The sequence below is a fragment of the Tetrahymena thermophila genome, assembly GCF_000189635.1.
Source record: "Tetrahymena thermophila SB210 genomic scaffold scf_8254406, whole genome shotgun sequence".
NCBI classification, from domain to species: Eukaryota; Ciliophora; class Oligohymenophorea; order Hymenostomatida; family Tetrahymenidae; genus Tetrahymena; species Tetrahymena thermophila.
Window position 1 is genome coordinate 542,497 of NW_002476188.1, and position 15,750 is coordinate 558,246.

Sequence of the window (15,750 nt, forward strand, 5' to 3'; positions counted from 1 at the left end):
AATTTAAGTATAATTTCTTGTATTTATAAAAATTTATTATTTAATTTTTTAACCTTACTAATGGCGAGAAAAATTAAGAAATTATAACTTATTATTAATTCGCTAAGGCAGTAAAAGAAAGATAATCAAATATCAATAATTAAAATAAAATCTATTCAAATAAACCAAGGTTTGATTTTTTATTAAAGTATTTGTATTGTAGTACTGATAGTTTTTAAGAAATTATTTTACAAAAGAATAAATTAAATTAATTTTTATTTTACAGCCTCAAAAGTGTTAAATAACTATAGGATATATATACTTATGGTAAGTATCTCTTGAATTCTTCAAATAGTCATAAACATCTTAATTAGAATAAAAGACTTTGATTATTTCAATGCCTTTATAAGCCAAAGCTTAACCATCCATACATTCTATAAAATTATTACTTTTCTTATTTGAATAGATAATTAACTAAATGTAATACTCTCTCAATACTTCACACAAATTCAAAAATTGTGCATCTTCGATTATGCTTATTTCATCTGTTGAAAAAATAATAAATTATTATGTGTATAGACAAGTTTATAATTTTTAGCTAAAGCTTTTATTTTTTTAAGATTAGCATGTAAATTTATTTTAAAGAAGTAAATCACTGATTGCTTTTTTGATTGATGTATGGAAATATTGGTTTTTTATATTATTTAATTACACATCATCGTTTACAGATTTTTTTGAAAAGCAATCTTATGAGTTTGATATATTGCTAATCGAATTTTCAAAAGTGTCATCACCTTTATTGTTTAAAATTTTTCCACTTAAATTTAATCTAGTAACACATTTTTAGTTATTCTTTTTCATATTTGATAAATTAATATTTTTACTAAAGCCATTTTAATTTTCTTAATAAAATTTATCTTCTTTGCATTAATTATAGTTATTATTATTTTTTAAGTTGAAAGTATTAATATGACTTAATTCTAAATCGTTTTAAATAAAATTATTAATATATTACTGAAATATATTGATTTTATTGAGATTATTAGAAAAATTTTACTTTTCTTTTTATTGCTAATATACACCTTCTAAATTAGTACTGCTATTGTTTTATTTTTAACTTGTATCTTATCCTTACTACTTTTATTATTTTTATTTATAGTTTTACTGATTACTTATTTAAAACGATTATTTTTATTACTAATTAAGAACAGTTTCGTTATTTGTTGACTTTTAAATTGTGTTAATGGAATATTTTTTTTATGTATTTTGAACTACTTGCTCAATAGCTTAAAATATTAATTCTTTTGATGAATGCTATCTTGTCAATATTTCTATAATATCTTAAACAATATATTTTATTAAACTTTTTATTTTACTGATTTTTATCAATGATAAATAAGTAGTGATTGTTTTCATTTCTCTATCTGAAAATAATATTTAAATTTAATCTTTCTCATTTGTAAGAGTGGTATTTATTAAATTGCTTAAAAGCTAAGTGGTTTCTAAAATTTATTTAATTTCAAGAGGCTAGCAATATATCATGACTATTTGAGTTGTGATGTTAGGATTGAATTTACAATAAAATTAATTAAACTCTTCGTTGTTGATTTTTAATTTATCCAAAACCTACTTCATTAAGAAGGTGATCTTGTAGCGTATTTAAGACATAAAATTCTACTTTGTTTCAAAAAGATCTACCAAAATTAACCCTGATTCTAAAAATCTTTTTTCAGAAAAGAGAAACTCAGCTTTACAGTAATTAAACATGCAATCTATATTTTCGAGAGAGGTAAATTTTTCAATTTAAGTATTATCTTAATAATCTTTTTCATATTTTCTTAAAATTGTAAACAGCTATTCAATATTATTCTCATTTATGACTATACTGCTTTATTTAATTTATTATTTAAATAGTATAGATTATTTTGACTCTTTTTTCTTATTGTTAGATATATTTTATGCATCTACTTGCTTTGAATTATAACTTTGAGGATATTGTGTTGTGCTATTAAATGAAAATCTTTATTGCAGATACATATTAAATTTATTTTAAATTAAATTTTAATTACTGAATTTATTTAACTTTTTTACATTTACAAAATATTTAAATCTATTTTGGTTTTAATCTATATCCTTTTCTAATTCATCAGAATTCCAAAGCGATAAATCACTAGTATCACCTTCTAATAAATCAAGCTTTTTTGATTTCCTTCTTTATTATTTTAGTTTTGAAGGCGAGTTGCTGCAATCAAATTGATTTAAATTACTTGTTGAATGATTCAAGCTAAAAATTTGATTTTTAGAATAAGGAATCTAAACTTTACTTGAAAGTGAAATTAGGCTATTTTAATCATCAGAAAATATTAGCTACAAAGGAGTGTTTGAAATATTTTTTGATTTTATATTAGATAATTCTATTATTGTAGATTTCTTTCTTGTATTTAAATAGTCATAATCTATAGTTTACCTACTTTAATTTTTTTAAGCAAAAGATGGCAGATTTATTTCTGGTTTGTAATAAGTTGATTCTTGATAATTTGATAATCTTTTTTGTTTTTTTTAATATATACTTCTTTCTTGCATTCTATACTTCAAAATATCGTTTTCGCATCCTATAAGAATTGAATTTGCTTTTTTGTAGTTTTAAAGATAATATTAGCATTTTGCTGTAAGAGCATTCATCACTATTTTATTTTTTGCAAAAAGCTAAGAAATTTATGGCAGATTAATTAATTCTTTCATTAAAATCTTTATTTCTTTCCAAAAGTTATACTTTAGACAATATTTTTCAGTTTATTATTAATTCTCTTAAAACTAAAGAAGAGCATAAATATAATTCTTTTTTCTTTGATAGAGAGACTATAACATCTTATCAACATACTCAAAATGTTCATCAGCTTTATTGTTATTTATATTATTATTACTTGTATAATATTTTGAATCAATTTCATCATTCTAATTCATTTTGCTTTTCAAATGTGGCTATTTATCTAATCTTTAAAAAGGTGAAGTTGATGGAGATTTGGTAACTATTTAGCTGTAATTTCCTTCATTTTCATACTTTCCACAACTTATTAAATTTAATTTGTTTTGGTTTGTGGTGATTTTAATATCATCTTATATTTATCTCTTTTCCTTTAAAGATGATGTAATCAGGATTCCTTATTAATTTTAACTTGTTTCCTATTTATTTAAATCAAAAATTTAGTAAGCAAAATGTGCAAATCAAATCATATCAAATTAAATTTACTTTTTATTTATCTTGAAAGTTGCTCTTTTGAATTTGAGTTGAAACTTAAGAATTGAAAGAAACCTGTTCTAGGATTTAAGCATATTAAGAAGATGGATTTTGCCTTAAAAATTATTAAATTTCATATTTTGCATATATTATAGACTATTAAAACGACTCTAAAGATTGCATATAGAGTTCTTATGAAAGCAATATATATCCAATATTATTATAAGCTATTCCAACAGCGTTTAGATTTTCAAATTTTTTAAAAAACTCAATATTTCGTGTTAGTTTTAAAAGAATTTCACTTGAATTTTGCTCAAAAAAATTTTCTGAAGTTTAAAGTAGAAACAGATGTATTTATTTTAGACTATCATATAATTCACTGATTTCCTTTGAAAGAAATACATTTGTACTTTCAAAGTTGAATATATCCCATTTTTGATCAACTTAACTCATATTTATCAACAAAGTAATAAGTTGTTCAATAGAAAAATGTATCATATTTTAAATTTTAGTTAAATAAATCACAGTTATAAAGAATGAAATAACGCAAAATATTCCAATCGATATATTAAGGTAAAGAAAATATCTATTGAAAAAATCCTAGAATTTGTTCGCTTACTCTTAATAAATTTAATCACTCAAAAAATTTATTTGTAGATAAGGAACCTATATTTAAAATTGTTTTCCATTAAATTTACTATCTTGCATATATTTGGGTGCTTTGTCATAGATTATTATTGGATTAATTACTACTTTTATTTTTTCACCATTTCTATTAATTTCAAAAAGAGCTTAGTTGTTTTTGATGTGTTGTTGTTTATCATTAGCAATAAAATCTAATTATGTAAATTGATACTTTTAGTATATGCTGTGAATTTATTTGATTAAAAATTCTAAGTCTTCTTTTGATTAGTGTTTTTATTCTACCTCTGGCAAATATTAAACCTCTTTATTATTTGTTGTCGCATTCTACGAATTAAAAATAATAGACTAAGTTTTAGAGTCAATATAATAAACATTTGATGTAATGTTGTTTATATTGTTAAAATATGTATTTAGATCAGAAAGCAAAGTGTTCATGCAAAGAATACTAAATAAATCAATTTAATTTGTAGTTTGATTGAATGTTTTTATCCTTTAGCATTAAGAAGATTCCATTTAAGGATTATTAGAAGAATAAATTATACTTGGTTTGTTAAATTAAACTGATTACTGATTTTAAGTATCTATATACCAAAATCTACACCTAGGATCATATGGATAAACACCTTATTCACAATTTTAATCTTTGGGATATTGAGAAAGCGTTGAATTAACTCCACCTTACAATAAAATACCTTAATAATTAAACCCTTAAAAATAATCTGTAATTTTTATTTTTCTGTTGTAATTAGAATTCTTTAACTAAGATTCAAGTTTAATAGGTCTTAAAAGTATTTCTTAAAATGACGAGTTATATAATAAAATTTGTCCATAATTGCTTAACTCCTAAATATCTGTAAAATTTTTGTGATACCTATTAAATTATAAATTTATACTAATTAATATTTAAAATATTGAAGATTTCCTTTGTTTTTGAGCAGATAGTTTTTTATTTATTTAGATTACATTAAGTTTTAGTGTGAATTTATATAATCTATGGGAATTTAGTAAATTATGATTTGTAATGATTTAGAATCTTCATTATATTAAATTTATCTATCATCAAAGAAATCCAAAAATTAATTCAATTTTTATTAAATGTTAATATTTACCAAGTGTTGATCCACAAAGGATTCTTCTTAAATAGAGAGATTATATCTTAATTGCTAGAATCATTTTTAAAGAGTTTTTCTGTGTTAATAAGAGTTTTTATTGATTTATTTTCAAGTGTTATTTAACCATTTATCAGTCGAAAAAAATAGTTGTTTACTAAATTTAAGTAATATGGAAATTTTTACATTTCTTGTTGAATTTAAAAAGTTATGATCTGCATGATTGACATATTATTATTCACTTCTTACTCAAACATTTACTTTTTTTGACTATTAATAAATTGCCTTGCATATATTAATGCTACATATTAACTTAGAATTGCTACTATCAAGATTGATATGATTGGAAAGCCTATAACAATTATTATTCTATTTTTGCTAGTCATATTAATCTTTTTCTTTTTCTTTTAAATTCCAAACAAATTTTTACACAATTTTTAGACTATAATTCTTATCATAAAATTTTAATTGAGAAACAAATTAATTTATTTACTTGAGAGTAAATATCTTCTTTCCTTTTTTTCTAATAATAGAAAGAAAATCAAAACGCAAATTAGTTTTATATCATCAAAAATGAAAAAATAATTTTAAATTAAATAATATTGATATACCTTATTCCATAAATAATTTTTATATTTTATTTAATTTTAATTTTTTTTCACCAAAAAAAAATTTTCATATACTTTAAAAAAATATAAATATTGTTTTAAGATAAATAAAAAATAAATTACACTAATTTAGAAATGTTTAACATTAAATATTGATAAAAAAATTTACAAAATACTTAATTATCATAAGATAAGAATTAAAATGCAATTAAGATAAACAAATTTTTTTTTTTAAATAAAAAATTGTTACTTTTTTAAAATCTGTAACATAATTTATTTTTCAGTTAAGTTAATAAAATGGAAGAATAATAATGCAAAATAAATTATAAATTTAAATTGCATTCAAAAGTGCTAAATAATTGTTGGGTATATAAATGGATTTATTTTATCTCTAAAATTTTTTAAGTATTAAATAACTTATTCTTGTTTGTAGAATACTTTTATTAATTATTTATTACTTTTTAAATAGGATTATTGAGGCTAAAGTTCTAAAAAATTTTATCCTTTTTAAGAAGAATAAATGATTATTGTTATTTTGTACTTCAGTAAAAATAGGCATAATTATTCAAATAAATAATTTTTCCTAATTTAAACTTCATCAGTACAATAAATTATAAATTTTTGTTAGGTAAAATTTTAATTTTCTTCTAAATCATGTAATAATTTAGAGCTGCTAAATTGTTTATTTAGGTTCTAAGAAGATATATTTTTTTAATACTTTTAGACGATATCTTTTTCATAAAATTCCTTAAGAGCCATCCTTATTGACATGTAAAACTAATGATTTCTATCCAAATTATTTAAATAATGAGCTTCTACCTCAAAGCTATCTTAACTCACTTAGTTATTTTCTGCTTTAACAGATTAATTTAACATTGATAAGTTTTAAACAGTAATAGTATCGAAATTTGAACAGGGCAATTAGTTATTTGATGTATTTTAAATTTTTGATAAGAACTCATTGGTAATTTTCTTGTGGATTTAAATAGTGTGTCTCCTTTGACTCTTATTAGAAAGTTAGCTGTCAGCCCTATTTAAATTTGTTTAAGAAACTTATAAATGAGGACTTAAATAAGTACTTTCTAGATCAGAACATTTTTTTTGTTAAGTATTATAATAATCTATTTTTATATTTAATTTATTAAAATTAAATAAAAATGATAAATTTTGTTAAAAATTTACTTATGTTAATATCAGAAAATGAATTTATGTTTAAGTTACTTTTTTCATAATATATTTTTGTAATATTATTAGATTCATTATCCACCTGATTCTTAAGTTATTCATCAAAATTTTCACTCAATTTATTCATATACTCTTCTTAGTCAAAAGCAAAAGAATATGGAGTCTAAACTTAATCATCAATACTATGAGATTTATTACTTTCTGTAGCAATATTATATTACTTATTACGGTTATTTAGTACATTTAATTCGTTACAAATCTATATGAGTTTTGTGTAGTCTTTTTTTTAAGTAGTAAATCTAAATATGTCTCCTATAATTTTATTTATCATTTGTTTTACAGTTTTTAATCTTGTATATGCCATATATTAGTTAAACTGAATATCTTGAATTTCAATTAAAAATATACCTAACTAGTCATTATCACTATTTAAGATTTTACCTATAATGTCACTAGTAAGTTTGGCAGAATTAAATACATGCTCTGAATTAAGTCCACAAGCAAAGACAACTCCTATCTGAAAGTATATTTATGGATTGAACTTTTAGAACATCAAATCAAATTCTTTAGATTTTATATTTGCTTGATTAAATATGTGGTTTAATTTATTTAGAATCAAATATGGATAGTTTGAAATAATAAAATTGCTCTCTTCAAGAATTTACACTAAAATTTAAGCAGCCTTCTTGGTTTCATAAAAATTTAAATGATATTCTGCTTAAACAAACTGAGTAACAATTGATAAATTCTTAGCCGAATAGTAGTTGAAAATTTAATATTGATTTTCTAATTTTTTGAGTTTTTTTCTAATTTTTTAAAACTTTTCTTCAAAATTTTCAAGAGCATTTTCATTTTTATTTTAAGAAAAATCAAATTCTTATTTATCCCTTAATTTTGACTTTTTTTTTAGTTTATTTAAAGTTAAAATTATTTTACTCTTTTATATAAATTTAGATTTGATTTTGTTTTAAGATTATTTAACATTTATATAACTGTTTACTGTTTAATTTAGGCTATTAATAAAATTGTTTTGGGATATTTGATTGCTATTTTAATCCTTCATAAACTCTATCGGTTAAAAATTGTTAAATTTTGTTTAATCATTTTAGTTGAAAGACCCTTAATTACAGTCAAAATATTTGTGCTTTGGGCTATTATTTTCATCTTGTTTAGTCATTTAAATACTTTATACCAAATTAATCGCTGAAAAATCCATTTCGATATCTTAAATTTTCTATACGTTTCGATTAGGGATTTATATTTATTTCGCTTAAGTATCATAATTTTTAAGTATTTATTAGGATTAATCTAAAGAAAAATTTTATTCACCTGTTAAATTTTTTTCATTTTATACAATGCCATTTAACAAAAAAGAATATTTTCTAGATTTTCTTTTCCCAATATTAGTTTTATCATCATTAAGAGAAATATTAATATTTTGATTTTAGCTTAATCTTTTACTTTTTAATAGTAAATCTGGATTATTATTAGAGGAAATTTAAGGTAAAATTGATTGACTAATTGATAATTACTTATATTTCTAGTACTATCCCTTCAGTAATTATAGATACTCTTCGCATAACTGAATAATATACTTTGATTTTTCTTTTTTGTTTAATTGCATTTGACACTTTGATATTAGTAAAAATATTTCAAGTTGTTAATAACTTTTTAATGGTAAATTTTTTGATATAAACAAAAGCTCTTTAAGTAATTTCTTAATTTCTAACCAGAAATTGTGTAAATAAGGCTAATTTTAAGATTTTTCTTTATCTATAAATTCTTAATAGCATATCATCGCTATTGCAAAATTTCTTTTTCTATAAAATAAATTTTAAACTAATTCAATTGCTTATTAAGAAAAGCTAACTAGTTCAGGTTTTTTATAATTATTTTAATTAGATTTTTTTTGTAAATTTTAAATATTTTCAAGTAAAAAATGTATAGTAGAAGTTTTAGTCATACTTTAGTTTTTTGAAAATTCTTCTATCTTAATGCTCATGCTTTGAATTTCTTGGTTCGTACTTTTCATATGTACTGTAGATTTTAGCTTATCCTTAGTGCTTGCATTCTATATGGTATTAAAAAAAATTTATTTAAAGCCAACTTTTACAACAAAAAATAAAAAATTTAAAACCTTTAGTTTCTTAAATTAATTCTAAAGTTAATCAAATTAATATGTGAATTCTAAGAGTAATTCATTAGTTTTTGAGTAAGGATCTTCATTGCAAAATTCTTAAATACAATACTTTGCAATTACAATAGCTTCAGAGTACTATTTTAAGGCTTTTAAGTAAAAACCTTAATTCAATAAAATAGAAGCCATATTATTACAAATAATTCCAAGAGCATGATAATTTTTAAAGAATTTGAAAAATTATTAGCTTTATGATAGATTCAATAATACTTCTGTCTAATCTTTGACATAATATTCGTTTGACATGCTAATCAGAGAAAAATAAATTTCTTTTACACTCTGATACAATTCTTGTGTTTCTTTCGACAAAAAGTAATCTTCAATATCAATTTCAAATATCTTTTTAGTAAATTTTGAGCAATTCATTTCCTCTAGTATATCAATTATTTGCTATAAAGATGTGTTAAATAAAAGTATTATTTTATTTGAGTAAAAAATAATGAGTGCTATAATAAAAATTCCACTCATAATTAGTATTATATTCACTATAGTAAAATAAGTGTTGAATGATTTATTTAGTATATCAAAAATTTCGATATTATTTTAATTTGATATTATATTAATTTAGAGTAAAGGAATTTGAATTTTATATTCTGTATTGTTTATTTTATTTATTTCATTCACATATGAAGGCATCTTATCAATAAAGTATATAGGGCTAATAATAAGTTAAGATTATGATCCGTTTCTTTAATATGGAAATGTAATTAATAAAGATTAAATTCTATCAATAGCTTCTTTGGAAGTGTTATTGATTATTTCATAACTGTATTAATGAAAATTGCTAAAAATTTATTCTTGAATTTTTATTGAATCTTATTCAGACTATAAGTATTTGAGTTCACAACTTGATAGAGTTTATTAATGTGTTGAAGAATTGCACTGTTATTTGTTATAGTCATAGTAAATTATTTAACTTTGAGGATCTATAAAATAGATTTACTGTGTAGCATTTCCAAAATTCTAAAAATAATTTTATATATATTCAAGAGAGAATTGATATCCCAACAAACTAATTAAATTTTCTTTATTGAGTGTATTTTTTGAAAATAATGGCTAGTTCATAGTAAATTCATTTGTAGTATTTTAATCTAATAGCTTTTAGTTTGTAATTTATATGAAGTTTTACAAAATTCCTTCTTTAAACCATGCTGTGCATCTTGCATCAAACTAATATAATCCTTGATAGCAATTTTTTAAAGGAGGAATATTTCTAAATGTTGTGTTTTTTCCATTTAAAAATAATAATCCTTACTCTTAAAATGTTAAATAATAATAGTTAGGAAATAAAACCCTTTTGCTAGAATAATATGATTTTTCTTCTGTATAATCAAAGACTCTTTAAAGAATGCTTAAACATGAAAATGAGTCTACAATTTGCTAAGCTTTATAATCTAACTTATGTAAATCTGTAATATTTTAATGATACCTTTAATTAAAAATAATAAGGTAAAAAACAAAAGGATATATAATAAAAAAATTGATATATATTAGTCTATTAAAAATTATTAATAAAATTAGCTAAAGTAGAGGTTTTTATTTTTATATTACCATGCATTAATCATGTTTTTTTTAAACTATTTTTCTATTTCTGGTTATTCTTTATTTTCATAGAGTAATTCTAAATGCGCCATACTTTTAGAATTGTTTTTTTAGACTATAACCTTGCCATTAATTGTATTTGCTAAAAATTCATTTTAAATTCTAATTATTATTGCAAATTTTTGCAGCTAATTGCTTAATTGCAGCGATATTAATGATGTAAATTATTAGCTAAACTATATTTGAGTTTAAAACATATTATCTTATATGTATTAATTAATTTATTTTGCTTAGATTAAAGCATAATATTAACTTAAGATAGCTATATTTATTATGAATACTATAGGAATAATTATTAATATCTTTTTTTTGCTAAAAAAAGCGAGTAGTTGTTTCGCATTCATTTAATTCTATTAAGACCTATTAATATTAAGAATATTATTTAATCATAATTTAATTATATATTTGTTTAGATTTTAATAAGGGAACTATATATTATAATATCAATAATTATATTGATTTTATTTCTAATTTTGTATGATCATCATACTTGTAAATATATGCTAATAGCTTAATATTTTTTTTAAACAATAATTATTATTTTAATAATTCTTAATAAAAAAGTTTTAAATTTATAGTTACTTTCTAAATAAATAAAAAACAAATAATAAAATACACTGCAGTATAACATAACATAATATATTTTATTTGAAATTGATTATTTTCAGTAAAATGAAAAGTTATTTTAAATAAAATTTTTAATTTATATTTCAAATCAAAAATGCTATATTATGGTAGGATATTAACAACAAGGGAAATAATTTCTATTATTTTTCAAATAATTAATAATCTATTCAGAATGATAAAAGACACGTATTATTTATTTTTATTTATATTCATAAATTTATTCAGGAAGCTATTCAATAAAGTTATTTCCTTACTAAATAGAAAAGATTATCAGCTGAATATTCATGTTGTAAAGAAGATTGCATAATTAATAAAATAATTTATTATCAGCTACTTCTACTTTATCAGTTGAATATAATATAAATTTTTTGTGGTTTTCAATTTTCATTGTCTTAGTACTTGAAATTTTATTTATTGAAATTCGATAAGCTATTTAATCTAAAAATACATTTATAATTGCTTTTCTTATGCTTAAATGAAATGCTTCGTTTCTAATGCATTTTTTATTAAATATTCTCTTTTCTTTCGTTTTTATTATGCTGTTAAACATTTTATCCCTCTATTCAATACTTTCAGTCTTAGAAGATTAATTTTAGTTTTCTTAAAAATATTACTCATAACTACTTTTGTAATTATTAGAATTTATGAATTTATACTAGCCTTTTATTTAGATACTTTCTAACAAATAATCTAAGCTTTTGCATTAATCTTCAGACTATTCTTTTGCGAGACTAGTATTTTACGATTCCTAAATATAATTGACTATTTGATTGTTAAACTAATAAAATGATTCTTATTCTTTTTAATAAGTGTGTATTTATGTTTAAGTAAATCCTTCTTTAAAATAGTTTTGGGATTGAACTGTGGGATAAATTTTATTTTCAAAATGAATTTAATCATCGCTGCCAATTGAAAAGTCTAAAAAATTGCAAAAACTTTCTTATTTTTAGTTTATTATGGCCTCTTAAAGATTATTAACTATATTTACCATATTTTATTTTATAACAGAAGCATTTGTTAGTGTAAAATTTAAGTCAATTAAGTTATCAAATTAGTTTTAGTGTAGTAATCCTATTTTATCATGTTTATTAATTAGAACACTACTCACTAGATTACTCAATAATTCGATAGATTTTACTACTGAGAGAGGATTCTAATTGCATGCAAATATAATCCCAATATGGTAAGTTTTTTAATTGTTGAACTATGAATAAATTTAATCTAATTATTCTGATACAATTTTACATTTATCAAACATATTTTTGATATAGTTTACTATTTTCTAAGGAAAGTGAGACATAAATTTTTGTTTTTGCTCAAGCAAAGAGCTTAAAATTGAAGCAGATTCATAATAATTGCTTTGCATCATTAATATTTCTGCTTCTGTGATTTTGATGATTGTATCTAAAGTTTCAGAAGAAAGATAATTCATAAAGAGGTATTCATCTTAGATTTCATTTTAAATTCTTCTTTTATTTATAAAAAATGACTCTAAGCCTTTCTCCCCTTGATTATTTTATTGAATAAATTAAGATAATCTATTTTTTCTTAAACTAGTTTCTTGAATAGAACTTATCCTTTATCTATAGCAATTAGATAAATCAAGAATTTAATCAATTTAAATTCTAGTTTGTTCTTAGCTAATGCAAAGAGAATTATCAACTATTTTTTATTCACATCTTTTCTCTTGCTTTGAATTATTTTGTTTTTTTAGAAATAGAGGTTAGCTAGTTCTACTTAAAACTTCATTTGACTATTTCTTTTTATCTTGATAAATTAAGTTGTTTGATTGATTATTTTAACTTTAAATATTTGTAAAGTTACATAAGAAATCTTCACCTGCTTCATTCAAATAAATTTTTTTTCTTTAATTGCTGACTTATAACTTAAAATTTTTTTGATTATTAAATGAGCAATCAAACTTTTATTATTGAATTTAGGAAATATTTGATTAATATGAATAGCTAGATAATCTATTCTACTATATTGATATTGATTCAAGCTATAGCAATAAGGATTTTGAAAATGAAAGTATCTGCTATGATTTTTTAAAATTTTTAAGTTTATAATAACACTTACAAAGATGTGTTAGAAGCTTAATTTCTTAATATTCTCCATAAGGCAATTATCTTGCAACTTTAATTAGCTCTTTAAATAACATTTTTATTTCATACCAAAAGTTATGATTAAAATTTTCTTCTTTATGATTTTTTTATTCTTAATTTTTATCACAATATTCTTAAAATGACTAAAGAGCTATTATGTAATTTCTTTAACGATAAAATAAAGTAGTCAATAATTCCATTCTTTCATAATAAAATTCTTCCTTTTAAATAATTTTTTATTGCTATTTTATTTCATGAAAATTTTGAGGCTATTAAGATAATTAGGCAGATTGGTTAATTTAATAAAACTAAGACATATTATTTCTAAAAGAATAATCTTCTAAAAGCTTTGAGCTAATTGAATTAGGATACTTTTCTATGAAATTTTAAATTGAATATTTGGCATATATAATTGATTTTTAAAAATTTTCAAGTGCTTCAAAATAATGTCCCTATTTAAGTAATATATTGCCAATGTTATTGCAAGTTATGCCAGCAGCATAATTATTTCCCAATTAGCTAAAATAGTCAATTTAATTACTTAGTCTAATTAAGTTTTCAGCTTCATTTTCTTTAAAGTAGTTTTCTGAAATATAAATGAGGATTGAGCAAATCTAAAGCACACTTTAGTAAAGATCTTTTGTTTCTAAAGAAAAAAAAGCTTCACTCTCTTTCAGATCTGTCATTTATTTAAAATCAAATTCTTAGTCATTAATTAATTTGAGTAGCTATATTAGCAGATTAATAGAAAAAAGAAACATCTTCTTAATAGAATTCTAGTAAAAAACAAACAAAATAATAGAAACCATAAGTGCTAAGCATGAAAATATAAGAGAATATTATTAATTTTTAAAAATTAAATTGCTCAATTAATCTTGCAAGTTTAGCAAATTTTAATTTCTAAAAATATAAATTTCTAAAAATTAAGATTGTCCATTATTGTTTTAATTAATTACTAATTTATTTTAAGAAAAAATTGGCTAAATAATTAGCATTTAACCATTAATTTATTTAATAAATTTGTAATTAAAATATTTAAAACTATTGTCTTAATTTATTAACTTTTAAATATCTAAGGAATAGTTTGAAGTAAAACTAAAATAATCAAAATTCGTCCTATTATTTGGAGTTTATGAGTTATAAACAATTTCTTAATTTTGAGGATCTAAAATAAGTAATTAATAATTAGCTGACCAAAATTAATTGAAATAATTTATAATGAATGTTTATTCAATAAAAGAGCATGTTATTATTTAATCATTATAGTTTATATTTTGACAAAAGTAGAATCCTTAAAATTGAGTATTATTTGTTTCTATAATCAAATTTTAAGGAATAATAATAGTTTCATTTAGAAATGTTATATTTTAATTTTGTAAGATTTTTAAAGTATTTTAAAAAGTTTTTTATGTGAAGGGAGTGATACTTATTATTGTTGAATTATTACAATTAGCATACACTAATCTTTCTTTAAAATAAATTACTAAAATATTGCTAGGATTTACATAAGAATTATTATTACCTGAGCTACTTATTGATTTAATTAGTGGCGCTAAAGTATATAATTCCTAAAAAATCTGATCATGAAGCTATATCTCTTGTTAATCATTCTCATTAAATGTTTAATATCTATTATATTAAATTTAAAATATATAATTAAAATTAAAATATTTTACTATAATTTAAAATTTTTTATAGATTCTTTCTTTCTATACTTTATAAAAAAATTAAGTAGAACTAAATTATTACAAACAATTCAAAAGAAAAGGTTTAAGTTAAAGACAATTTTAATACTCATAGCCTTCATTTACAGTGCATAAATAATTTGTTTTGTTTTGCTTTAGGAATTTAACTTAGTTTGTTTTAATATAGCCATTTAAGATATTCCTTTAAAATTTTGTTATCAGCTAAGTATTAACTATAATGTTCTCAACTAAATATACAACCTATTAATTGAATATATCAATCTTAAATTTTTTCGACTGAAATTCTTAAATTTAGAGCTGATCTTACAGAATTTATATCTGCTCATTTACATTTACTATCATTAAATACTAACAAGTGCTAATCCAAAAAAATATGCTCAGTATTTGAACCAATCCTACAATTAATAATCTATATTAAATGACCATCTATATATCTATACACTATTAATTTATGTTACTTTTTTATTCGTTTAAATGTTTAATAAATTATTAAATTAAATCAAATCACTTTTTAAAAAAATATAAAGTAAAATATTCATAGATGAGGTAGTAAATTATAAAGAAAATTTAATTAAATAAATTTTTTTAAGCAATAAGTAAATAATATATATGATTGTATGTAGTTCATAATTAATTATTTATCTTAATAATGTTATAAAAAACCCTTAATTTTTTATTTATTAAATTCACTATAAAAATATTAATCTTTTTAAAGATGGTATCTTATTTAACACAATTATAAAAATCAA

At 20.6% G+C, this 15,750-nt stretch overlaps 3 protein-coding genes across 3 annotated transcripts; all 3 read right to left on the reverse strand. All coding sequences in view use genetic code 6, as the record gives it.

The window, feature by feature from the left end:
* Positions 1–267: 267 nt before the first annotated feature.
* Positions 268–3,715, reverse strand: TTHERM_00246920 (hypothetical protein; the record flags this gene model as incomplete). The annotated part of the gene is made up of 2 exons (XM_001023821.2): positions 268–3,162; positions 3,230–3,715. 2 exons carry the CDS (start codon positions 3,713–3,715, stop codon positions 268–270), a joined length of 3,381 nt encoding a protein of 1,126 aa, XP_001023821.2.
* Positions 3,716–5,921: 2,206 nt separating this feature from the next.
* On the reverse strand, positions 5,922–7,941 carry TTHERM_00246930 (hypothetical protein; the record flags this gene model as incomplete). The annotated part of the gene is made up of 4 exons (XM_001023822.2): positions 5,922–6,700; positions 6,762–7,662; positions 7,765–7,832; positions 7,893–7,941. 4 exons carry the CDS (start codon positions 7,939–7,941, stop codon positions 5,922–5,924), a joined length of 1,797 nt encoding a protein of 598 aa, XP_001023822.2.
* Positions 7,942–11,574: 3,633 nt separating this feature from the next.
* On the reverse strand, positions 11,575–12,273 carry TTHERM_000246949 (transmembrane protein, putative; the record flags this gene model as incomplete). Its single annotated transcript, XM_012799940.1, has 1 exon — positions 11,575–12,273. The coding sequence occupies one exon, from the start codon at positions 12,271–12,273 to the stop codon at positions 11,575–11,577; it is 699 nt and encodes a 232-aa protein (XP_012655394.1).
* Positions 12,274–15,750: the final 3,477 nt, after the last annotated feature.